The sequence below is a fragment of the Vombatus ursinus genome, unplaced genomic scaffold, assembly GCF_900497805.2.
Source record: "Vombatus ursinus unplaced genomic scaffold, bare-nosed wombat genome assembly UNPS02010219.1, whole genome shotgun sequence".
Lineage (NCBI taxonomy): Eukaryota > Metazoa > Chordata > Mammalia > Diprotodontia > Vombatidae > Vombatus > Vombatus ursinus.
In genome coordinates this window covers 377,110-401,392 of record NW_020949997.1, presented here as the reverse complement: position 1 = coordinate 401,392, position 24,283 = coordinate 377,110, and the positions used below count along the sequence as shown (strand labels likewise).

Below are 24,283 nucleotides of genomic sequence, written 5' to 3'. Positions count from 1 at the left end.
TCACTTCGTCTGTCTTTTGAGAATATCACTATCCCAGTAAGGTTCACAACCTCAAGAGTTATCCTCGACTATTCCCTCTCCCCGAATCCCCACGTTCAATCCATTTCCAAGACTGGCCCATTTCCCCTCCACAATATGTTTCACGTGTCCGTATTTCCCCTAATACGTTCAGGCCTTCATTGCCTCTCACCGATCACGGTAACAGCCCTCTGATCAGACTCTGTTTCCAGGCTCTCTCCAGGCCATGCTCAGCATAGCTGCCAACATAACCTTCCTAAAGCACAAGTCTGACCATTGTCATTCCCCTACTCAAGATTCCTCAGTGGCTCCTTATTACTTCCAGCACAAAACCCAGGCTCTTCAGCATGGCATTTAAAGACTTCAACAATTTAGCTTCCAGGATTATGAGGTCGCACTCCCCTGCACACTTCACGTTCCAGCTGAAGTGGCTGACTTACTACTTTCTCATCTCACCTCTAAGCCTTTGCACAGGCCATCCCCCATACCCGCAATATATTTCTCTTTTACTTCTACCTCCTAGAAGTCCTAGTTTCCTTCACAAATCAGACCATGTCTTACCTCCTATAGGAAGCCTTTTCTTTCCCCCTTGTTAGTGCTCTCTTCTTCATCAAATTATTTTGCAAATATCTATCTGTTCATGTTGTCTCCCTTCAGTGATATTAATCAATCAACAGGTATTGATAAAGTGCTTTCTACATGCCAGCCAAGGGAGTCATATTTCCTCAGCCAGAATGTGAGATCCTTAAGGTTAGTGGCTGTATTTTACTCTTCTCTAAAACCTGGTCTCAGTCAAGCCCAGGGTTGGGCAGAGGAGGTACTCAATACTTGTTAATGGGTTAAACACTAAATGTTTTTCCATGGAAAGTCAGCATGGTATATAACAACAACGATTAATAATTATAACAAAGACCAACATTTATGTAGCAAGTTAAGGTTCATAAAGTGCGCGTGTGTATGCGTGCGCATGTGTGTGTGTGTGCATGTGTGTGTTCTTGTTTAATTCTTTGAACCTTGTAAGGTAAGTGTTATTATTTCTATTTTACACGTGAGGAAACTGAATCTCAGAGAGGTTGGGACCTGCCCAGGGTCACACAATAAATAACAATAACAATTAAGCCATCATTATAAATTAAATCAATATTAATTCAACCAATATTCATTTAACTTTACTTATTAATTAATAAGTAACAATAATAACTCTGCCAATCATATAGCAGGTTAAAATCTACAAAGCAATTTAAATACACAACAAGCTTCGAGGTAAGTGCTAATAATATTAATACTTATTTCAGGGATGGGGGAGCGGGCCACTGCTTTCATCAGAAAAAGTTGACCCCCAGTAAGGATAGGCCTCTACTGATCCAGACTGAATTGTGCTCTAGTTTTAAAGAGAGCTCCCTGGGGCATGGAGGAGTTAAATGATTTGTCCTGGGTCCCACAGTCAGTAAGTGTTCATTAGAACATAAGCTCTTGAGTAGGGATGCTTCCTTAGTAGCTCCAAGAAGCAGAAGTGGAGGAGCCCAATCATGCTTCTGTACCTGTTTCCTCTACCTGGATAAAGTGTATTGTGAGGATTAAATGGAATGAAAGGAATGCTTTGAAAGATGCTACACATAACAAGTATCATATTTCTTGCCTTCTCAATGGGTAGGGGAGGGAGAGAATTTGGAACTGAAAATTAAAAACAAACAAACAAACAAAAAACAAAAAAGAAAAGAAAGATGTTACAGAAATCAAGACCTTTCCTGTCACCTGCCTGAGTAGTGAATGGCCCTGGCCTCTAAGTTGTCAGTAGCTGAGGCAAAGGAAGGCTGGCCCAGTCTCACCACGCCTACTCCCAAGTGCTGACACCAACAAGAGTCCTCCCCATCCCCCGGGGCTCATCATACCCACAAACCAGCCATCGTCACACTGCTGCATGACATCCACCTGGTCTCCTTCCCGAAGCTCCAATTCATCTTCATTCTGAGGCCAATATCGATATACTGCCCGGTACCTGAGGGAAGATACTGCTGTGGTAACCATGAGCATCTTCACCTCTCCCCAGTCCAGCCCCTTCCAAATCAGGTAGGTCTCCAGCCCAAACCATCCCCTGCCTCACCTTCACTCAGCAAACTTTTTTCATTTCTGTACACTCTCCTTCACAGAAAAGTCAGAGAATCTGTTCTCCCACTGCACTGTTCCTTCCCTTCCAAACCTAACCCATCCTTCAAGCCTCATCTCTTCCAGGAAGCCTTTTTCTGGGCCCCTGAGCCACACTGACCGCTCTCTCTCTCTCTCCTTTCTCGGGAGTCTGTGTCAGTCATTTTAAGACAAGTACAGAATCACAGACGTTCAGAGCTGGAAGGGACCTTAGAGATGGTTCAATCCAACCTCTAATTTTATAGATAAACTAAGGCACAGAGAGTAAATGGGATTTGTGGAGAGAAGAGCCAGGAATCTCCTATATTATCATCAACAACCAATAGCAATAATGTTAATAATAAATTCACATGTATATAGCACATCTGTTCATCTGTTTTTTCACTTTTCCATCTAGGTCAGGGATTGGCACATTATGGCCCATGGGCCAAATGTGGCCTTCACCTGTCTTTGTCTGGCATGGGAGCTAAGAATGGCTTTTACATTTTTTGGCTGCTGGATTTGGCCCAGAAGTCATAGTTTGCTAACCCCAGATATAGATTAAAATATTCCTGAAAGAACAGAGATTACCTCATATACTTCTATTGTCTTCCACTTTTCCCAACCCATAGGGCTGGGTTTACTTATTGAATTAAATTGTATTTAGTTTCCTTAGTGGCGCTGACTGTGAAAGTCTTTTCTCATTAGGCCACATGCCCTATAATATCTCCCATCCCCATCTGACTCCTCCTCAACTCATACTCACGGGGTCCAGTGAATATTAGAGGATCCAGAAGAGGAAGAAGAAGAGTCTTGGTGAGGGCTGGGACCCCAGTGGTGGGATGGTAATGTCCTAGAGGCACCAAGACCCTAAAGGTGAATAATGAGAAAAGTATGGGTTATTTTGAAGTGTGTGTGCAATGAAGGTAGACAAGACACAAACTGTCAAAGGATACTATGGGCTAAAGAGAATAATAATTGCATCTTAAACCCTTTTCAACATGGTTCCATACATTGGCTCACTTTATTCAAACCATGAACTCAGAAAGTATGTAGGGTTTTATTATCCCTATTTTATATATAGGTAACTGAGGCATGAACATTCAAAATGCTTGGATTTTTAGGAAATGATGAAGTAACTGGCATTGCACTCTGTCCAAGTGACCCCTGGAGGCTGCTGTAACATGGGATGGAACAGTGGAGTTGTTCTGTTATTATTGTTGTATCATTTCTGTCACGTCCAACTCTCCATGACCCCATTTGGGGTTTTCTTGGCAAAGATACTGGAGTGGCTGGCCATTGCCTTCTCCAGGTCATTTTACAGATGAGGAAACTGAGGCAAATAGGGTAAAGTGACTTGCTCAGGTTCTCGAAGACAGTAAGTCTCTGAGGCTCATGAACTCATGAAGATGTGTCTTTCTGACTCCAGGCCCAGCACTCTAACCACTGCACTACACAGGGTACACAAATGGGACCCACGTCCTAGGACCGAGGCTCCCTTACAGTTGGCATTCCTGACTACTCCTGCCTACAGTGATCTCTCCTTCTTCTGGTTCAGGCTCTACCACAGACTACTGGGCAAACAAAGGAAGGTGGGGCAGGATGCAAGGTCCCAAGTTATCCCATTCCTGTTTGTAGGTTTTGCTATATTTAGAGTAATTAAAATGCCTGTTTATTCATATGTAAATATAATATGACATAAAAGGACCAGAAAATCTTAATTGAAATGCAGCTCAATATAAATACAGTGCTCAAGGCTAAGATAACATAGTATTTGTGGAGGGCAGGGACCTGTGTGCTTAATAGCCACTATCAGTGCCCCACAAGAAGATTTCAATTTGCCAAAGTGCCCCGTATGCTTTCGGGACCACATTCTAACTCCAAACTCCAATAGACATGTTTCATTACTCTGCTCAAAGGCAATATGTCCCATTGCACTGGTTATTTTGCATTCAGTGGTCTACCTGGAATAAATGTCTCATTTTCCCCTACCGGCTACAGAAATGGGAAGAAGTAGATTTCTTATGTCTAAAGAGGGGATTTCTCGCTGACTTAGGATGCCTCATTCTCTTGACGGGAAGTTGGGAGTCACCTGGCTCTGAGGTCTGGATGGAGAGGTCCATGGGGAAGGTTCCTGGGTGCTGGAACGAAACGCAAAACCAGTACGATAGGGAGAGGTTCGGCCCCCCCAGTCGGTGGTGTCAGCTGTGCTTTGGGGTGCAGAGGGGGAACCAGATGGCCTTGCTAGGCGAGAGGTGCCCAGGCGTGGGGACCCAGGGACTTGGGAGCCAGCCAGGGTCAGGTGGGTGGGAGGAGGACCATCTTCGCAGACCTTGAGCCTGGGTTCTTTGGAGACTTGGACGTAGTTGGCAGGGAAGATGCCCTGTCGTCCAGTCCCTGAGATGCGCCCCTCATACCAGTTTTCATCCACCTTCCTTATCAGGCAGATCCGCTCACCCTACAGGGAAGAGAGGAGGAGGAGGAAAATGGAGCTCCCAACCAGGTCTTCCCATCATGACCCCTCCTCCCCCAGACCAGCAGATACACTAATCATACCCAAAACATTCTAACCCTTTCCCACCTTAGGCCCTTCACCTATCTGGAGTTCCTTCCCCAATCCCAGTCCAAATTGTTATCTTTTCACCTTAGTCTTATCTACCCAACCAGATTATGTGAGTTTGTTGCAGATAAACTTTTTTTTATTTGAAAAGAGGCTGATCACATGCAACTGGGAAATAAGAAATACAGGAAATGGGGTACAGAAATCTATCCTGCCCTACAGGAAAATAGAAGGGGAAGGGGGGGAAGAGATAGCAGGGAAAGCAGACTAGGGGAAGGGGTATTCAGAATGCATGCCATCTTGGGGTGGGGGGAGGGGTGAGAGGGGGTGAAAATTTGGAACTCAAAATCTTGTGGAAGTAAATGTTGAAAACTAAAAATAAAAAGAATTACAAAAAGAAAAAGAAAAGAGACTGATTAGAGGCTGCTAGGTGGCTCAGTGGATAGTGCATGGGCTTTGGAGTCAGGAGGACTAGAGTTAGCTGTGTGACCCTGGGCAAGTCACTTAACCCCAATTGCCTCCAAAAAGAAAAAAAGAAAATTTTTTTTTTTTTTTAAAAACCACACATTTAGAAACTTACAGGCCTCTGTCTCCTCCCTAAGGTCCACCTCATAGCAAGTTCTCAACACATGTGGATTGTTTAAAGTGGAGAGGGACTTAGAGGTTCCTTAGAACTCTTTTTGCCTCTTTCTCCTTCCTATTTCTCTTCCTCTCTCCTTCTTCCCTCAATTTCCAAGTCCCTTTCTTGATGTTCTTCTATTCTTTTTTCTCCCCCTCCTCTTCTGGCTTCTTTCAATCCTCCTACCACCTCCCACCCCTCCTTTGCCCAAACAGAAAATGATATTTGTTGTTTATGGTCACATTTTACACTATAAAAATTGATCCAGAAAGAGCCACAGTTCTTGCCCTCCTGGCACTTACAGCTCACAGGAAATGTGGTTCTGAAGCCAGCCACAAGAGGGAAGGAAAATATTTTATCCAAACAAGTCAAGAAAGGAAAAGTTCCAGATATGTGGGGGGTTGTTTGACTATTATTTTCTCCCTTTCTCCCCCCAATTCTGATATTCAGCTGAAACTTCCCCTGCCCCTCACCCCTTCTCCCTCTGAGCAAGTGGCTCACTCACCTTTCGGAAGGACAGCTCCACCTCCAAATCCCCCTTGAAGTTGTACTGGGCCACAGCCTCTCCATATTCCAGTACCTGGTAGGTTGGGGGTTTGATGGGCTTTGGGATCTCATTTGGGGGCAGCACCTGGAAGGGATAAAAGGGAAGAAGAGACAAAGACTCCTGGGTCAGCCACCCATTGTATAAGGTAGCTAGGTGGCCCAATGGATAGAGTCTGGGAGACCTGAGTTCAAATCCAGCCTTAAATACTTACTAGCTGTGTGACCCTCAGCAAGTCACTTAACCCTGTTTGCCTCGATTTCCTCATCTGTAAAATAAGCTGTCGAAGGAAATGGCAAACCACTCTAGGACCAAGAAAACCCCCAAAAGGGGTCACAAAGAGGAGGACAGTATCAAAAACAACTAAACAATATTTATTAAACATGCACTTGGGGACTCATAGCAAGGAGTTACTCTTCATAAGATCCTCATTTACTTTGTACCAGACAGTTTGTAAAGTACTTCATAGGCATCATCTCATTTGATCCTCACAAAATCCTGTGGCACAGGTATTACCCCCTTTTACAAATGAAGAAACTGAGGCTGATCATAGTTGTGACTTGGCCAGTATTAGACAGCTAGCATCTAATTGAGACACTATTCAAACCCAGCCCTTGCTGACTTCCAATCTAGCATCTCTTGGAAGAAGACAACTTGGGACCTGGACAGTGGTGGGCTGGGGCCAGTTCCTACCTTAAGAGCTAACAGTTAAATTTTTGATGGGAGCATTTATTTACACCTCAGAAATCGATACAAATTAGAGCTTGATTTATTACTTGGTTGAATGTCTAAGAAAGTGAGAAAATATGAATAGTGCAAATTAAACTTAAGTGTGTACTACAAACATTTTCCACCCCACCCTGGCTGGTTGTAAAACATTTACCAGCACAGTCAGCCCTTAAGCAAAGAATTTACAGATCAGGGATATAATTTGAGAAGGGTAATCTACTCAAATCCCCTTATTTTGCAGATTAAGAAAATGAGGCCCAGAAGGGTTAAGCTACTTGCCCATGGTCATACAGGGTTCAGAACCCAGATTCTCTGATTCCAAATCTAGTATTCTTTTCACTTCAATCTTGTCTCAAAAAGTGAGGCTAACTTACTTAATTGTAAACAAAGTATTTTGAGTTTCTCGGGCAAAAGACATTTTTATAAAAATGAATGTGCAGGAAAGAACAAATACATAAAAAATGCTCATTTAAAAAGCCTAAATTTCACAGACATCAGTAACAAATGGGTAAGAGACACAGCCAGCAAATACTAAGTCTTAAGTTATTTTGAAGAGAAGGTATGTGCATTCCAGGTGGAGAAAGGTATGTGCAAAAATCTGGAAGTGGGAACAAGGTGGGTGTGGGTGGGACAGGCGGAGTCCCAGGAATGAGGCTTGAATTGCAGTGTAGAAGGCCAAGGGGAGCCTGGAGGGAAAGGAGTAGGGGTGGGAGGGTGAGTGTGAGTAAGTTATTTGTCTGGGTGGCAGTAGAAGAGCATGAGATCAGATTGGTGGAAGGCCCTCAAGTCCAGAATTAAGAGTTTTCAATTCAACGAGAAGCTGCCAGCCTTAGGCAAAATCTTTAATTAGGTGATTTATCTTCCCCAGTGCCCTCCCTTCTCACTCCCTCAGGTGCCCCAATTTTCAAGGTCTCTCAGGATACTATAAAACTCATTCCTTTCCAGGGAAAAGGGACATATATCATGTTGTATGTGTGACTGATAGGGACTTAATATGTTTATTCTCTATTGTGAATGATACGTTAGAGCCTGTTAGTTATCCTTATACATGATAGTACACTTCTGTCACTTGTGCCTGGAATGCTCTCTCTCCTCAGTTTCATTTCTTAGAATCCTTAACTTCCTTCAAGGCTCAACCCAGGTAACACTTCCTACCTAAGTTCTGTCCTGATCCCTGTAATTGTTGGTGTTCTCTCCTCACACCCCCCCCCCCCCAAATCACACTGTGTTGTGTGTGGTCTGTCTTGAAGAGGACTATGACATCGGAAAGATGATGACATGACTTGCAATTGACTTTGATTTGAGTGAAGGAGCCCTGTGCAAGGCCACCAGCTTCATTTTCTCCTCCAGAGCCATCTGGGTCCAGTGGCCAGATGACTAGAAATGGCCCAGGATATGCAGTGGGAGACCTTGGCCCTTTTAAGCAAAGGTCTTTCCAAGTTCTCACTTTGAGTGAAGCAACACCCATTCAGTGAATAGGCCTCTTTAACAAGTGAGTCAAGGGATGGCCCCTTTAATAAAAAAAAAAAATCAAACTGGGAAGGGAAGACCCTCAGGGTTCATTGTATTTATTTACATAGTGTACACATCATAACTCCAGACCAAAATGGAAGCTCCCTGAGGACAATTGTTTCACTTTCATCTTTGTATCCTCAGCACTGAGCACAATGCCTGGCACAAACCATTTTAAGTGCTTAATAAGTGCTTGCTCGGTTGAACTGAATACCTAATCCAAAAGAGGATTAGGATTAAAATGAGGAATAAAAAAATTAATAAAATTAAAACATAGGATTAAAACCCCACTTCAATAGGTGATCAACAACAACCCAAAACATTTACTAAGAATCTATAAGGTCAAGCTGTTCCTGAGCTCCTTGAAGAACACAGCACCCAAAACCCAGAGAAAGTAGAGGCAGGACCCCCAATAATACAGATCAGGACAATACAAGGAACTAATATTCCCTCCCAAATTGCACAGAACCTGGCCCTGAGATAAAGTCCCAATTTAATGAGTCAGCCAATACGTATTTATTAAACTCCTACTATGTGCACAGTGGTGCTAAGCACTGAACATACAAAGAAAAGCAAAAGACATTCCCTGCCCTCAAGGAGCTTACAATCTAATGGGAGAAGACAATAAACAAATACATTAATTCAGGAATTAGGGCTAGAAGAATTAATAAACAAAAAAGGAAACTGATGATAAAGAGTCACTATAGAGACAGAGATGCTGAAGACAGAAAGACAAAAAATAAAGACTATTTCCTACCTTCAAGGAGTTTACATTCTACTAGACAAAATTTTAATCCAAAGAAATGAGTGCTAATTGTAAAATTTCTGGGATCAAAAAGGGACCCTTTGGAGAGTCACAGATAGGAGTAGGGGAAGGGAGAGGCAATCAACCCCTCAAATCAATATAAGGTCACCTTTGCTGGGAGCGAAAGGCATGATGAAAATGACTCACATTTACAAAACAATTTTAGGCTTACAGAGTAAGCACTTTAATAAATTAATTAGATCATTCTGATTGGCAGTTGAGATATAGTGGAAAGGACACTATATTCAAAGTCAGAAGAGCCTCTGCCTCTTGCTAGCTGTGTAACAATGACCATCTAAGCCTCCCTTCCCCGATCTATTAAATGGGCCTAATAAGTATACTACCCTCTTGATCTCAGCACTAACTTGTTGATTTCCATTTCACCAAGTGGAAAAAGAAATCAATTTGCAGACTCAAGTACAAGAGAAGAAAGGTAAGGAACCTGACTATGCTGACCACTGAGGCCAAGGGAACAGAGCTATGGAATGCCAGGCCCTTGGTCACACCTGGCTGAATCCCTGCTGTCCTACTTGATCCACAACTCTTATCTCTACCATCTGACACGGGTCTCTTAGCACCATTTGACTGCTCCCTGACACAGGACATTCCATGTTTTAATGACAGGTCTACTGGACCCAAATCACTTCATTTAGTTATGAGCCATGGGCCCTCTTGACATTCTAGACTGATTGTTCTTTGTTTATTTATTTGTTTTGTGGTACTTGTATGATCTCTCTTCTATAATAAATCATCTCTCTTCTTTTCTTTAAGAAAAATTATTACTTCCTATGTTACAGGGTTATTGTGAGGACCTAATGAAAATGAATGGAAAAGTGCTCAAGGCACTATATAAAGTTAGTTATTATTGTTATTGTGTAACACAATGTTATTGTTGTGCCTGGCACAAACTAGGTGGTGAGAGTTATTCACAATTGCTGGGTCTGATATGCAGATGAAAGTATTATCAAGGAAGAAACAGCAGAGCTTGGTGACAGACTGAACATGACAGGGTTCTGGGTCCAGGAGAGAGAGATGAACCCAAGTTTCCACCCCACCAAGGAAGCCCCTCACTCACCTCTACATAGTTAGTTGGAAAGATGCCAAGCCGCCCATGATGTTCTCCCTCCAGCCAGTTTTTGTCCACCTCTTTGTGGATGTACACAATGTCTCCCTTCTGCAGGGTCAACTCCCTGGTGGCCATGCACAAAAAGTCACTCATAGGTCCCTCAAAATCAAAAGGTGGTAGGGGAAGGTCATAGAAAAGGGGACTATGTCCTTGGGGCTGTCCAAAAACTACAAGAGTCCTTTTTACTTCCTTCTTCAAACCTAGGTCCCAAGTTCTCCCCAGGGATCATTACTCCTTTGTGGACAGAGTCATCACTTGGAACTTTGCCCCTGGGTCAAGAGGCAGGAAAGGAAGCCTTGGTTGAAAGTTGAAGACAGATCACCCCAGGAAACTGGTGTGAGGTAAGGGAAAGAATTTATCCCCTGTAGATCATTTAGTAGCTTCCCATTTTAACTAACTATTCTTGATAGGGGATTAGAAGAGGTGGCATATATCTTATGTAGAATTTATATGGTCTGTTTAACATCATTACACATGTATAACCTGTATCAAATTGCTTCTTGTCTTGGGGAATGGGGAGGAGGGAGAATTTGGAACTCAAAAACTTATTTAAAATGAATGTTGAATGTTGAAAACTATCTTTACATGTAATTGGAAAAATTAAAATATTATTTACAAAAAAAAGAAAAAGAATTTACATGGTCCCCGGAAGACATGGCATGGACTGTCATACCCCACCATGGATATTATTCTTTGGAGTCTTCCAGACCCTTCCTTCAGATTTCCAAAGAAGCCTGGCTAGTGGGGATTGGGAAGGCAAGGAAGTCTCACAGTGCTGGAGTGGTGGAATGCTGGGTAGAAGTTTGTGACATTGTTATCTCCAATGCTTTTGGGATGCTCCCTTCCGTGATGCCCTAGTCTAAGCCTTCCTTCAACCTTTGGGTTGAAGTAAAATGGGTCAAGTCCAGGACAGTCAGGTTGATGGACAGCTGAGGCTCTTCTCAAAAACAGAGGAGTAACCCCACTTTCCCCTTTCCACTGTGGCACACACACAAGTACCCATCACATTCCCTAGCATAGGTGTGTAAAGACTGAGAGCTAGCCATTCTCCCCAATTTCTCCCCACCATGCATCCCCTCCCCACCAGATAGGTGAGTTCAGGCTGTTAGTGCCATAGTGGACCTATACAAAGAGAGCATGCCTGGGTCCAACTTCCTCAGGCCTTGTGGAGGGGTGCGGGCTACTCAAGTCAGGTCAGCTCCATGCCAAGCAGACTGTTTGCTAGAGAAATGGGAAGTGTTGGTGTCACACTCCTATTTGTTGGCACACAGTTACTCTATATCAACAAGAGGTATAGTGGATTTTAGGGGCTCTAAATTTGACAGAGCACCTGAGACAAAACCCGTTTGCCTAATCTTGGTTTTGGCTTTTCTTCATGGGGCAATAGGAGATAACTGGTACAAGCTTCTGAACTCCTATCCCATTAGAATACAGAGAGAAAGGCAGGGTACTTGAATGGGCCTTGGAGATACTCCTTCCCCAAAGGCAGAGGAAAGAGAAAGAAGGGACACTTACTTAGGTGACTGAGCCTGGAAGTCAAATTTGAGCCGTGCAGCCTTCATCTGAGCAGAAGGAGAGAAAGAACAGAATTTACTCCTAGCCAAACTTCTATCCTTCCAAGAGTTATAAATGATACCAGTGTATCCCACCCCCTGGAAAATCCAGCCCCATATCCTGGTACATGGCCTGATTACATCCTGCCCCTAAGCTACCTCTTACCTTCTTCTCTTCTTTCTTTGCCAGGCCATCCCCAGGCTCTGCCCCATTTGGATCTGTAGAGAACCAAAAACTCAGCAGACCAAAGCCAGCGTCACGTAGAGTTAGACCAAGTAGAAGGGTTGGGAGTTAAGATCCCCTTGGATGCCCACTAGCTCACTCAAATAAGGCAAGGGAAAATATGAAAAAGAGGAGCTAGATTAATGGATTCGAATCTAGGAGGGGCCGGGAGAGGGATCTGAGTCTTACCTTGGGTGGGGGGTGGGTAGAGAAAGTCTCTCCGACCCAGGAAGGGGCTCCCTCCATCTTCCATTCTGTGGGGGCTCAGGGCCCGTGAGGTGCTATGGTAAAGTGCTTGGGATGGGCTGGAAGCCCGGGCCGGAGACAAGCTGGTAAAACGGGGTGAGGATGGGGGGGGGAGGGAAGGTGCAGACACAGTTCACTCCTTTGGGGACTTACACCCTCCAACACCTCCAGGATTTTCCCTTATCCTGCTAGAAATACCATTCAAGAGACCACCTCCACTCCCTGATCCTTGGATCTCAGCAGGATATCCGACTTCCTTTCCCTCCCGCCCCAAGCCAGGAAGGGGTGAGGCCATGGGAAGGGGGAGACCCTGAGAAGGAGAAGGAGGCCTGGGCTATGTTGAGGAGGTGTGCAAGGGAAAGGGACCTCACCCTCCCACTGCCCTTTCCTGGAAATGCTCCTCTTCCCTCTCCGCCTAGCCGGTCTCCAGGGATACCAAAGGACTCCAAAGCCAAAAGTTTCCCTGCGCCCGCGGAAACGGCAAAGGCATCCCCTAAGCTGTCTCTCTCCCCATGTGGCCCCTGTCGGAGTCCCGTCCCCTCCAGTCCTCTCTCCTTGCCCTGCCCTTCAGGATCGCACTGCCTTCTCCACCTCCACCTTGTTTTCCTCTCTCCAAGTCCCTCCCTCCTCTGTCCCAGGCTCGCGGGCTGATCTGCCCTTTCCACATCAGCGATTCTCTCCTCTTCCCTCCTCCGTCCTCCGTCCCGCCCCAGCCCCAGCCCCAGCCCCACCCCCGGTTGAGCCCCTTCTCCTCCCACCTCCCGGGCATCTCGGGGCACTCACCGAACCAAGGGTCCTCTGTCCCGGGGGCGGCTCGCCTGCACTGAGCCCTGGGTGGGGAGAGGAGGGCGGGCGGGGGCGGGACTCAGCCCGGACTCAGAGTTCGACCTCGACCGCCCCCTCCACTACAGCTGGGAAAGTTTGGGGCTGGGGAAGGAGGGTCAGAGGGGGAGGGGCGGGATGAACGCAGGGTCCTAGAGTCTCTCCTCGGGTTGCTTTGCGAGAGGAGACGCGACAGGAGAGTGGAAGCCGAGCCGGGACAACCAGCCCGCGCAAGACGGGACGCAAAGAAGGAAGGCAGGAAAAGAGAAAAGGAGCAGAGACAGTCTAAGGGAGGAGAGGAGGAAGGAGATGAGCAGGCTATCCCAGCCTCCAGCTGAAGGGACACGCCCTGAATGAGGGTGTCCAGGGGACAGGGCCACCCAGGGCACCAGGACACCTTATCCAGGCTTACAAACAGGAAGAAGGGACCTTAAGGGCAGTCTGATCCAACCTCCTTATTTTCCAAACTGGGGAACTGAGACCCAGAGAGGAGAGGTGACTTTCCCAACATCACCGGTGGAAAAAATGGGCCAAGAGCCAGCTCTTTCCATAAAGACCACCTCCCTCTCCACTTGTTCTAGCCTGCTTTCCACATCCCGCCGTACACCTACAGGGCTAGACTGGACACCCGGGCTCTAGGCAGCGCCTTCCCACCTCAGAAATCCTGCTGTTACATTGTTCCCCTCTATGCCCGTCATTCTGGCATGTGACAGGGTGATGGGCCCAGGAGGGAGGGGTACCTTGTCCGGGGGCAGCTTCATCTCAATGGCTCGCATGTCTTTGTCCAGCTCCTCATTCAGCCTGGCCAGTTCCCTCTCCAGTAAGATCTGATGGGGCAAAGGGGCTGGGATCCCCAGAAGACACAGTAGGCCCCACCCCCAATAGCAGCACTATCTCCTCCCCAACTCTACAAGCAAGAGTGATCACAAAGGGGCAGCTAGGTGGTGCAGTGAATAGAGGACCGGCCCTGGAGTCAGGAAGACCTGAGTTCAAATCCAGCCTCAGATGCTTGACACTAGCTGTGTGACCCTGGGCAAGTCACTTAACCCCATTTCGGAGCCACAAAAAAAAAAAAAAGAATTCAAAATAAAGAATGATCACAAAACACCCTTGCTAGAGGAATGGACACTGTGTCCTGACAATCAGGTCTCCTTTAGGGACATGGTATCAGAGCATGATGCGACTACTCCTCAAGCAGGCCCTGCACTGTTTGTGGAGCCCTAGAAAGAGAAGATTTTAAGTACCTTTGGGGAAGTCTTATATCTGGATTGCTTCAATACTTTGGCCTCCCCAACTCTTCCTTTAACCTAGTCTAGGTGGCACCAGAGCGTGCCAGGCGTGGAATCAGGAAGACTCATCTTCCTGAGTTCAAATCCAGTCCCAGACATTTACTAGCTGTATGACCCTGGGCAGGTCATTAACCCTGTTTGCCTCAGTTTTCTCATCTGTAAAATGAGCTAGAGAAGGAAATGGCAAACCAATCTAGTATCTCTCTCAAGAAAACCCCAAATGGGGTCACAAAAAGTTAAATGAAGGGGCAGCTAGGTGGCACAGTGGATAGAGCACCGGCCCTGGTGCCAGGAGGACCTGAGTTCAAATTGGGCCTCAGACACATAATATTTCCTAGTTGTGTGACTCTGGGTAAGTCACTTAACCCCAATCCCCTCACCAAAAAAAAAAAAAAAAGTCAACTGAAGACACGACTGGACAACAACATACCCCAACCAGATTATTGTTATTATCTTCTCCAAACCCTCACTTTTAGCATGTCACTCTCCAGCTTGAGAACTCCTCACTTTCTACCATACCACATCTAAAGTCCTGAATCTGCCTTTTGCAGTATCTACAATCTGCCCTCTGTCCTACTCCCCCGCCTCATACAGGAAGCCATCCATACACACGCAACCATTTGCTTCTGGCCCAGAATCAAAATCAAACGTGGAAACTGAGGTATGTCCAAGTAAAGCCAATTTGCCCACCTTGGCAGCAGGGATGGTTTCGAAGAATGACAGGGGTGCTACTTTTCTAATACTCCATATACTCCCCAATATGCACCTTCTATTTTACTCAGGGAAGTTTCATGACCCATGATCAGTCAGGCAACTAGGAGGTACCCTAGAAATCATCTCACTTAGAGGGTTCTTAGCCTGTGGTCTGGGAACCTGCATTTAAAATATTTTGATAACTGGCATTTCAATATAATCTGTTAATCTGTTTCCTTTGCAATCCTCTATATTTTATTTTATACATTTAAAACCTTTTTCTTTTTCTGAGAAGGGATCCATGGCATCCATCAGACTGTCAAAGAGGTCCATGACACAAGAAGGTTAAGAACTTCTAATCCAGTACAATGCTCTTATTTTTCAGATAGGAAAACTCTGGCCCAGAGAAAAGTGACTTGCCTAAGGTCACACTACCAGCCTCATTGCTTGTGTTGTTCTTCTTACCTGGAATACCATTTTCTCCACTATAATGATAGAATAAACGGTATTTTTATTATAAATATTTAATATAATTTTATTATAAATAACATAAAAACAAATAAAAAATAATGTTGTTCAGTTGTGTCCAACTCTTCATGACCCCATTTGGGGTTTTCTTGGCAAAGATACTGGAATGGTTTGCCATTTCCTTCTCCAGCTCATTTTACAGATGAGAAAACTGAGGCAAACAAGGTTAAGTGATTTGCCCAGGGTCACACAGCTAGTTAGTGTCTGAGGCCGGATTTGAACTCGTCTTCCTGATTCTAGGCCCAGCACTCTATCCACTGTACCACCTAGCTGCTGTAACAAAATAATAATAACAGACATTTCTATAGGACTTTAAAATTTGCTAATTTCGATCTCTCCCTTTTCTGATTTCCTGTGACATTTTCATTGAAAAATAATTAGCTCATAAGTCACAGGATCACAGATACAGAGCTAGAAGGAGCTGAGGTCCAGAAAGGGTGAGGGACTTGCCCAAGCCCACACAGGTAGTAACCAGCAGAGCTGGTAATCCTGTCCTCTGACTCCCAAGTGCAAATTTCTTGACTGAGTAACATGTCCACAATTTTTCTCAGGTTTTTTTCATTGTTCCCCTAACTAGACTTTGAACTCTTTGAGGTAAAAGCCCTATCTTCTCATTTGTATCCCAATTAGTGTCTACTATCATGCTGGGCACATAATAGGCATTCAGTAAATTCTTGTTGATTGATCTGTGGGCTGGAGGGAGACCCCATTTATAAAACTACACATGGTGACCCAGAATTCATACCTTTGGGTCTGAGGAGGCAAATCTTGCCCAAGTCTCTTGCCATCTTTTGCCTTTTCCCATCCCCACCCAACCCAGCATCCAAACCATGCCCTTCTCCCACTCACACTGGTGCCCAGACCATACTGGCACTCACCTCAATTGGTAAAGAGGGCTTCTCAGTATGTTCATCCACCAATGGCTTCTTGGGCTGAGGGGAGGTCAGGTCAGATCAGGGGAACTGGGAGCGGGACAGTTCCCAGGCTCTTTCCCTTTGGGGCTCCTTTTGATGATTGCCTAGTCTTAGGTGGAGCAGCCTTGGCTAAGGGCAACCCCCACTTTTAGCTTTCTACCCCAGTTGATGTCCCCTTACCTTCTGCCCTGTCTCTAGTTCTTGTAGAAATTGGTTCCAGGAGTCCTCAGTCCAGACATCTTCAGCTTTCTTCTGGTACCTGACCACCTGGATGAGGAAACAGTGGACATGAACTCAATTGCTCCAATTGAATCTGGCCTGGGCACAGAATTTTGTCATCTGAAGAAAGTCATTCCTCCCTTAAATGGCCTGGTTTGTCCAGTGCCTTATCTGGGCATGGGCCTAAAAGCCTATCAGTGGCCACTATGGGGACCAATGCTGGATGTCACTGATGCTTTTCAGAGCACTGTCTGTGCCAGGCCAGGCACAAGTCTGTTTCAGGGCTTCTGGTGAGCAAGGGCGGGAGGTTGTGAGGGGGATGGGCTGGAGCCTGAGGTGTGTGTACCTGAGGTCTTGTCTGCAGGAGAGGTGAGGTTCCAGGCTTATAGCTGAAGATGTCTCCAGCCCCTTCTTTAGGGTCCTTATGGCTCCTCCTAGAAAAGGGGAGGATAATCATTGCTTTCCTGAAATATGGCTGAGACCGGAGCATAGAGAAAGGTTGGTCCTGGGAGAGGGAGCTGCTTTCCCTTCTCCATAACTCAGTTTGATTTGTGCTCCTTTCCCTACGTGTAACCATTTTCTCCCCAGTCCCCATATTTCTTATTCAGGGCTCAGAAGACCACCAGCCACGTGATGCAATGGATGGGGTGAGGGAAAGATAACAAGCATTTTATTAACCCCTACTTTGTACCAGGAACTGTACTGGGGCCATCCCACACTTGCAAAGGTCACACTGCTAGGAAATGTCTGAGGCAGGATTTGAACTCAAGTCTTCCTTATTCCAATCCCAGGGCTTTCTCCTAGAGCAAAGTCCCTTAACGTCTGTCTGTCTCAGTTGCTTCAGTTGTAAAATGGGAATAATAATAGTATCTACCTCATGTTGTGAGGATCAAGTGAGATAATGTTTGTAAAGCACTTAGTACTATGCCAGGCACATAGCTGGTGCCTGATAAATGCCTGTTTCCTTCCTGCCTGCCTGACATACTAGCTCCTACCAACCACAGGGCCCTGGGTCATTTCCTCTATTGCCTAGAAGTTTCTTTGCCTGTGCTTTTCTGTCTTAGGCAGGGGACCTTATACATTTGCTCTTATCATTGCTATGTATTTTTTTAAAAAAATAAATCAAATATAAAATAAATCAGCCAAATTTAGTTTTCATTTACTGTTGGGATGAAAATATCCTGATATGACGAATGTCTGATACCAAGATCAAAAAAACCACCCAGTTTTGTTAGAAGGTGAACATGATAAAGTATAAAGAGCTTTGGAATTTGAATTTGGAAAGTTAGGCAGTTCAGTGGAAAGAGGACTGGGTTCAAGAAGCTGGATTCAAATCCTGGCTCTGTCAGTCAATACTTGGGCAAATCATTTAAGCTTATCTGTAACACAAGGCTGTCCTTCTTTGCCATTGGAATCCCCAGTGCTTCCTACAGTACCTGGCACATATAAAGTGCTTAACAAATGTTTTTTCATTTATTAGATGGCCACCAAGGACCTTCCTAGCTCAAAATCTATCATCCTGTATCTGCCACTCTCTCTCTCTAATTCAGTTTTTCCATATGGAAAAATGAGGGCTGAACCAGACACTCTCTAAAGTTTCTCCTAGCTCTGATATTCTAGGATTCTAGAAGGCCCCTATTCTGTGGAGGGGGCTTGACTTGGGTGAGTCTCAGTTCTGACATTTCCTTTAGTAACTTGGCCAGAACCCTGTATTTGCCAGTTTTTCCAGAAGCATAGAATGTCAGAACTATAAGGCACTCTAGAAATCAATGAGTCCAGGCCCCTCGTTTTACACACGGGGAACCTGAGACCAGAAAAGGGGAAATGACTGATCTAAGGTAACACAAAGCTATTATTAGAACTAGAGAGCTTCTGGGATGCTCCTTCCAAATAGGCCATCAGCATCAGACAGGTTCCACTGAATCAGAAGTTTGATCAGATAGCAAAGTGGGTGGCCTGGGCAGCTAGGTGGCACAGTGGATAGAGCACTGGCCCTGAAGTCAGGAGGACCTGAGTTCAAATTTGGCCTCAGACCAAACACTTGACGCTTACTGGCTGTGTGACCCTGGGCAAGTCACTTAACCCCAACTGCTTAAAAAAAAAAAGTGGGTGGCCAGTCCACCAGAATTTGCTGGTCTATTATTAGCTCTCTAGTCACACATCAATATGACTTAGCAGTTTCAATACCAACTGAAAATCATAACAAGAAGCCACACCTACGGAAACTCTATGATGTGTCCCAGATGAGGACACTTACCATAAAAGGGATTAAAAATAATCCAGACCAATGAATAATAAATGCATTGATTTTATTTGCTTGGGGTGGGGGGGGGGGTGGGGAGCCTCTGCTCAGATGAAGAGTCAGACTGAGACTCTCCACTGACTTGTAGCTTGATTGTGTCCAAAGGTAAGACTAGGAATTTAATTTTTAACCTCTCCCCTTACATTGCTACCCCCCACCTTCCCATCAGGCACAGCATGTTCTGAATCTTTTTTGGAGGCTCCATTTAGAAATGAGGCTTCCAACTTGAAGGGAGAGAGGTGATGTTAAAGTGGGAACCTTCAGAGTCCCGTTCAAAGAAAACAAGGAACTTGTGTCTTGCTTAGGGGTGACCCATGATGACAAGGCAGGTGTGCCAAGGTCCCAGGGACCAGCGAGGTGAGTTCTGTCACTTGGCTTGGCTTTGCCAGAAACAAGCCCAACTGTATTCTGTCAGTCAATCCAGGCACTGAGAGAAGGCTGCTTCCAGCCTGTCTTTCTGCTCTGAGGTTAGTAGGGAGGAGAGCTCAGAATGGCCAACACTTGACCGTAGTTGGCAGAGGAGACATGAGATCTGAAGAATGACCGTGTTTCATTTTGTATTATAGTCATCCATGTATGTGTCTCACCCTTTGATGAGATTGTGAGCTCCACGAGGAGAGCAGCAAACAGAGTGCTAGACTTGAGGTCCGAATGTCCTAAGTTCAAATTCTGCTTCAGATACTTCCTAGCTGTGTGGCCCTGGGCAAATCACTCAACCTCTCTGTTTGTTTCCTCCTAAAATGAGGGGGCTGGATTGGATGGCCTCTAAGGTCCTTTTCAGTTTTGATACTATGCCAGAGAGTGCCCTATCTAAACTCTGCAACTCTTCCAGCCCAGAGCTGGGCACGCATCTTGGGCTTGGCCGTTGAGTGCTTGGCTCCCTGACTTGACCACCAGAGGGAGCCAGTTCACTACAGGGACGGACCACCCATTCTGGGATTGGCCCCATCACCAATGCTCTGACCTCCTCTGGCTCAGGAATGGGTTGGGGGAGGGGGGAGTGGAGAAAGAAGAGCTTTCTTAGCTGCACACCCCCTAAAGCCAAGCTGTGAGCCTCCAGAGCCCCCTCCTCCAATCCCAGCACTCACTCACCTGCTGTGGAGAGATGAAGGACTCCGAGAGGCAGCTCTCAATAGTGGTCCAAGATGCCTGGGCTCTAGAAAGGATGGGGATTGGAGGCAAATGGGAGGGTTGGTGGGATCAGAATACTCAAGGAAACCAGGCAACCAGGGAACTGAACCCCAACAGGGTCATTTCCCAGGTCCTGAAAAGATTCTGCCATCAGAGAAAGACACATTGAACGTTTGTCGACTTGAAGCGGGAGAGAGATTTGGGGTCTTCAAACACAGGTGATGGTGAGCTGTGTTTCCTGGAGCAGGGGCCAGCCTCCAGGACCAGTTTTTAGGGCTGCTCTCTCACCTTTGCCTTGCTCCTCAAAAGCCCAGTCCAGCTGCAGCTCTGCAAAAAGAGAGAGGAGGCAGGTTACCGCTCTCTAACCTCAGCCACAACCCTACTCCCCTGCCAGTGGCCCTCCCCTCCCCTTTAGGAGGTGGGGGAATGAGTCAGGCCCAGAAGAATGTCTAGGGAGGGAAAGAATTAGGAGAGCTGCTCCTAGGAGGTCTGAAAATGCTTTTGGGTATTCAGCGACTCTGGAGTGCCTCCAGGCAACTGGAGATTTCCCACCTCTCTGCTCAGACCCACCCACCTACACACTTAAAACTAGCCGGGCCTGTGGTCGGCAAAATGGACAAGTCAGGGAAATCCATCTTTCTTGTTTATGACCCCTTGGGACCCTCCTGCCTGGGAGAAAAGCATCAGAGAAAATTCAGGCACCGCTAATGAGTGAGTGACCTCCAAGGCTACTTCCGATATTTTAATTTTAAATGAGGACAGTAGAGACAGAGCTAGTTTTACCACAGAGGAATAAATAACTAATGATGAAATTGCAGGCACCTATTCCACCTGCCTCTAAGTCCTTGAAACTACTACAAATTGGGGCAACTAGGTGGAGCAGTGGATAGAGTACCCGCCATGGAGTCAGGAGGACCTGAGTTCAAATCCGGCCTCAGACCAAACACTTGACACTTACTAGCTCTGTGACCCTAGGCAAGTCACTTAACCCCAAGTGCCTTACCCCCCCAAAAAAAAGAAGAAGAAGAAGAAACTACTACAAATTAAGATGCAGCTACGAGTCCTTCTCCAAGGAAGAAGAGTCCTTATTTCCTTGACACGTGTAATTCAAGATGGAGCTGGGGTCTCCACTCAAACCTTAAAGAATCACAGAATCTGAGAATTGGAAGGAGTACCAAAGGCCATCTAGTGTCCCCCCAATATACTGGAATTAGTGGTTATCCAAGATCTCTGCGTTAATTAATAATAGCTAGTTTTTATACAGTGCCCACCATGTGCCAGGCATTATGCTGAATGCTTTTTGAACATTACATCCTCACAACAACCTGGGGAAGTAGGAGCTGTTGTTATTTCCATTTTACAGTTGAGGAAACTGAGGCAGACAGATATTAAGCGACTTGCTAGATAACACAGCCAAGAAGTGTCTGAGACCAGATCTGAACTCAGGTATTAGTGACTCCAGGCCTAACAAGCTTTACACTGTACCACATAGATGCTTCATTGCCTCAATCGGCCTAATTTTACAAATTCCACCCACACCTAGTTTTATTCTCCAGGGCCAAGCAGACGAAGCATATATTCTTTCTTCAACCAGACATAACCCATTAGACTGTGAGCTCCTCTAGAGCAGGGACTGTCTTTTTTTTGCCTTCCTTTGTATCTCCAGGGCTTAGCACAGTCTCTGGCAGACAGCAGGCACTTAATAAATGCTTTTTGGCTGCCTGATAGTCCTTTGAATACTTGAAGGCAGCTATCATGTGCTCTCATGGTTTTTCTTCTCCAAGCTCTCAGGTGCCTTCAGCCAATCTTTTTACGGCAAGAGCCGTCCAGGCTGCCTACTTCTGGATGCTCTTTGGCTGATCAATTTCCTTCCTAAAATCTGACACCTGGAAGAGAGTGCACTGAAGCAGAGGTGATATCATCAGGGCAAAGTAGAGGAGCCATCATCATTGCTCCATCCCTGACACCGGGCTTCTCTTAACACCGGCTAAGATTACGTTAGCTTTCTTAGTTGCAATCTCACCCTATGGATGCATATGGGGCTTGCAATCTTGTATTTAGGAAGCTGACTTTTTAGAAGCAAAGGCTAAGACTTTTACATTGACTTCTACTAAGTTTCATTTCACTAGATTCCAGATATTTTTAATTACCTATCTCTTTATCCAAATGTTAAATAAATAGCACAGGGCCAACCTGGGATCACTGCAGAACTCCACTGGAGAGTTCCTTATAATAATAATAATAAAACCTAACATTTACATAGCACTTTTAAGCTTTGCAATGCATTTCACAGAGGCTAGGTGGTACAGTGGATAGAGTACCAGAGTCAGGAAGACCTGAGTTCAAATGTGGCCTCAGACACTTACTAGCTGTGTGACCCTGGGCAAGTCACTTAACCCTGTTTGCTCATCTGTAAAATGGACTGGAGAAGGAAGAGACAAGCCACTCCAGTATCTTTGCGAAGAAAACCCCAAATGGGGTCACAAAGAGCCAAACATGACTGAAACGACCCAACAACAAATGAATTTCACATACCATGTCATTTTATCCAGGGAAGTAGGTACTGTTATTATCTCCACCTGACAGAAGGGGAAACTGAGGCAGGCAACAGTTAAGAGACTTGCCCAGGGTCATATATGGCTAGTAAGTATCTGAGGTAGGATTTGAACCCAGTTCATCTAACTCTAAATTCAGAGATCTTTATAGTATCCAGCACTGTATTGAACCATTCATTTCTAGTCTCTTGATCTGGCCAACCAATCAGCCCGAGATTCATCTAATTGTACCATCTGTCAAACACTGCAGCCTGTACAGTCCACAACACTTTTTTAGCACAAGTCTGGACTCCCTAGTTCAGATTAAAATGTAATTGAGAAATGTTTAACAAAATAAATAAAAACACCAAAGAACAGACAATGTTAATATATGGTTTTGTAAGTTAACAAGAGATCCTTAGGTACCATTTAGATGCCCCTGGTCTTGCCCACATCTTTTCATCTTTTCCTCATGAGAGGTTCTATCAAGCGCTTTGCTAAAATCTAGAGAAACACTCTGCAGAGCATTCCCCAGGTCTACAAGTTGAGTGATGCCATCAAATGTCGTCCTGAGTCCTCCTTCTTCCCCACTTCCCATAACCATTCACTTGCCAAATCTTGTTGATTTTACCTACCCATCTCAACCTGTCCCCTTTCTCTCCACTCACACCATTATCGCTCTAGTTCAGCCAAACTATTGTCACAGTTTCCTAACTGGCTCCAACCCATCCTCCATGAAGCTTCCAAAATAAGCTTCCTAAAGTGCAAGTCCAACTGTTTTACTCCCCTGATCAAGAACCTTCAATGGCTCCCTATGCCTCTCCTCAGCTCAGCATTTAAACCCTTTCCCAATGTGGCTACAGCTTACATTTTTAGACTTTCTCTAACCCTTCCTGCACATTACTCCTGACACACACGCTACGTTCCAGTCATTTTGTTGTCCCTTGTGTGTGGCATTTCATTTCCTATCACCGTGTCTTTGTATAAGCCATCCCTCCTTCCTTCCATCTCTGAGACGCTTCCATCAAGACTCAGATCCATGTCGCTTCTCTTTCCTCCTCTTCTCCCTCTTCCTCAAATCCCTTGGAATCCTCCTCTCCTTCTCATTCCCCAGCCACCCCCAACCCTGCCCATGCACCAGCCATGACAAGACTGGGTCTCACCTGGAAGTTTTCGGTGGATCTGCTGGAACATTTTCCGGTACCAGTCACGTGGGCTGCCTACGCTCTGGGAATAGAGAAAGCAAAGTCAGGCTATCCTCCTTTCCCCACCTCCAGACTTTCTTTGTTGAAATCCAGCCTCTGGGGCAGCACCCACCCTGGGGTCAGGAGGACCTGAGCTGTGTGACCCTGGGCGAGTCACTTAACCCTGACTGCCTCCCACCAAAAAAATAAGAAAAGAAAAGGAGATCCAGTCCCACAGGGGCTCTGCTGAGCTGATGTTAAGAAAGAAATAGTACCTCATGTTGGAAGCAGCCCAATACCTGCTCTTCAAAGTATAGTTTTAGAGTTACCTGGGGCACTGAAATTGAGTGACTCCTTCAAAGTCAGAGCCACTAAGTGTCAGAGACAAGATCTGAACCCAGGTCTTTCTGGCTCTGAGGTCAATTCTCTAACCAAGGCAGCTAGGTGGTATAGTGGATAGAATGCCTTGGAGTCTTGGATTCAAGAAACTCTGAGTTTGAATATTGCCTCAGACACTTACCAGGTGTGTCTGGACCTCCTCAGGGCATTTAATATCTTCAATCTCTCTCTCTCTCTCTCTCTCTCTCTCTCTCTCTCTCTCTCTCTCT

At 45.6% G+C, this 24,283-nt stretch overlaps 1 protein-coding gene across 3 annotated transcripts in view; it reads right to left on the bottom strand.

Annotated features, from left to right (window-relative positions):
* Positions 1-24,283, bottom strand: part of SORBS3 (sorbin and SH3 domain containing 3) — a 36,430-nt gene that overhangs the window by 5,704 nt on the left and 6,443 nt on the right. Inside the window, exons 6-21 of one of the 3 annotated variants that reach the window (XM_027853816.1) lie at positions 23,655-23,718; positions 20,246-20,284; positions 19,919-19,982; positions 16,871-16,958; positions 16,486-16,572; positions 16,270-16,323; positions 13,622-13,708; positions 12,843-12,889; positions 12,003-12,142; positions 11,757-11,809; positions 11,553-11,599; positions 9,987-10,101; positions 5,827-5,952; positions 4,235-4,600; positions 2,909-3,012; positions 1,911-2,017 (exon numbers count right to left, since the gene is read on the bottom strand). In XM_027853816.1, the coding sequence (XP_027709617.1) occupies positions 1,911-2,017; positions 2,909-3,012; positions 4,235-4,600; positions 5,827-5,952; positions 9,987-10,101; positions 11,553-11,599; positions 11,757-11,809; positions 12,003-12,142; positions 12,843-12,889; positions 13,622-13,708; positions 16,270-16,323; positions 16,486-16,572; positions 16,871-16,958; positions 19,919-19,982; positions 20,246-20,284; positions 23,655-23,718 (1,588 nt within the window). Of the gene's footprint in view, positions 1-1,910; positions 2,018-2,908; positions 3,013-4,234; positions 4,601-5,826; positions 5,953-9,986; positions 10,102-11,552; positions 11,600-11,756; positions 11,810-12,002; positions 12,143-12,430; positions 12,689-12,842; positions 12,890-13,621; positions 13,709-16,269; positions 16,324-16,485; positions 16,573-16,870; positions 16,959-19,918; positions 19,983-20,245; positions 20,285-23,654; positions 23,719-24,283 lie in introns of those variants that run through there. The other 2 variants (XM_027853817.1, XM_027853818.1) reach the window with 2 other exon arrangements.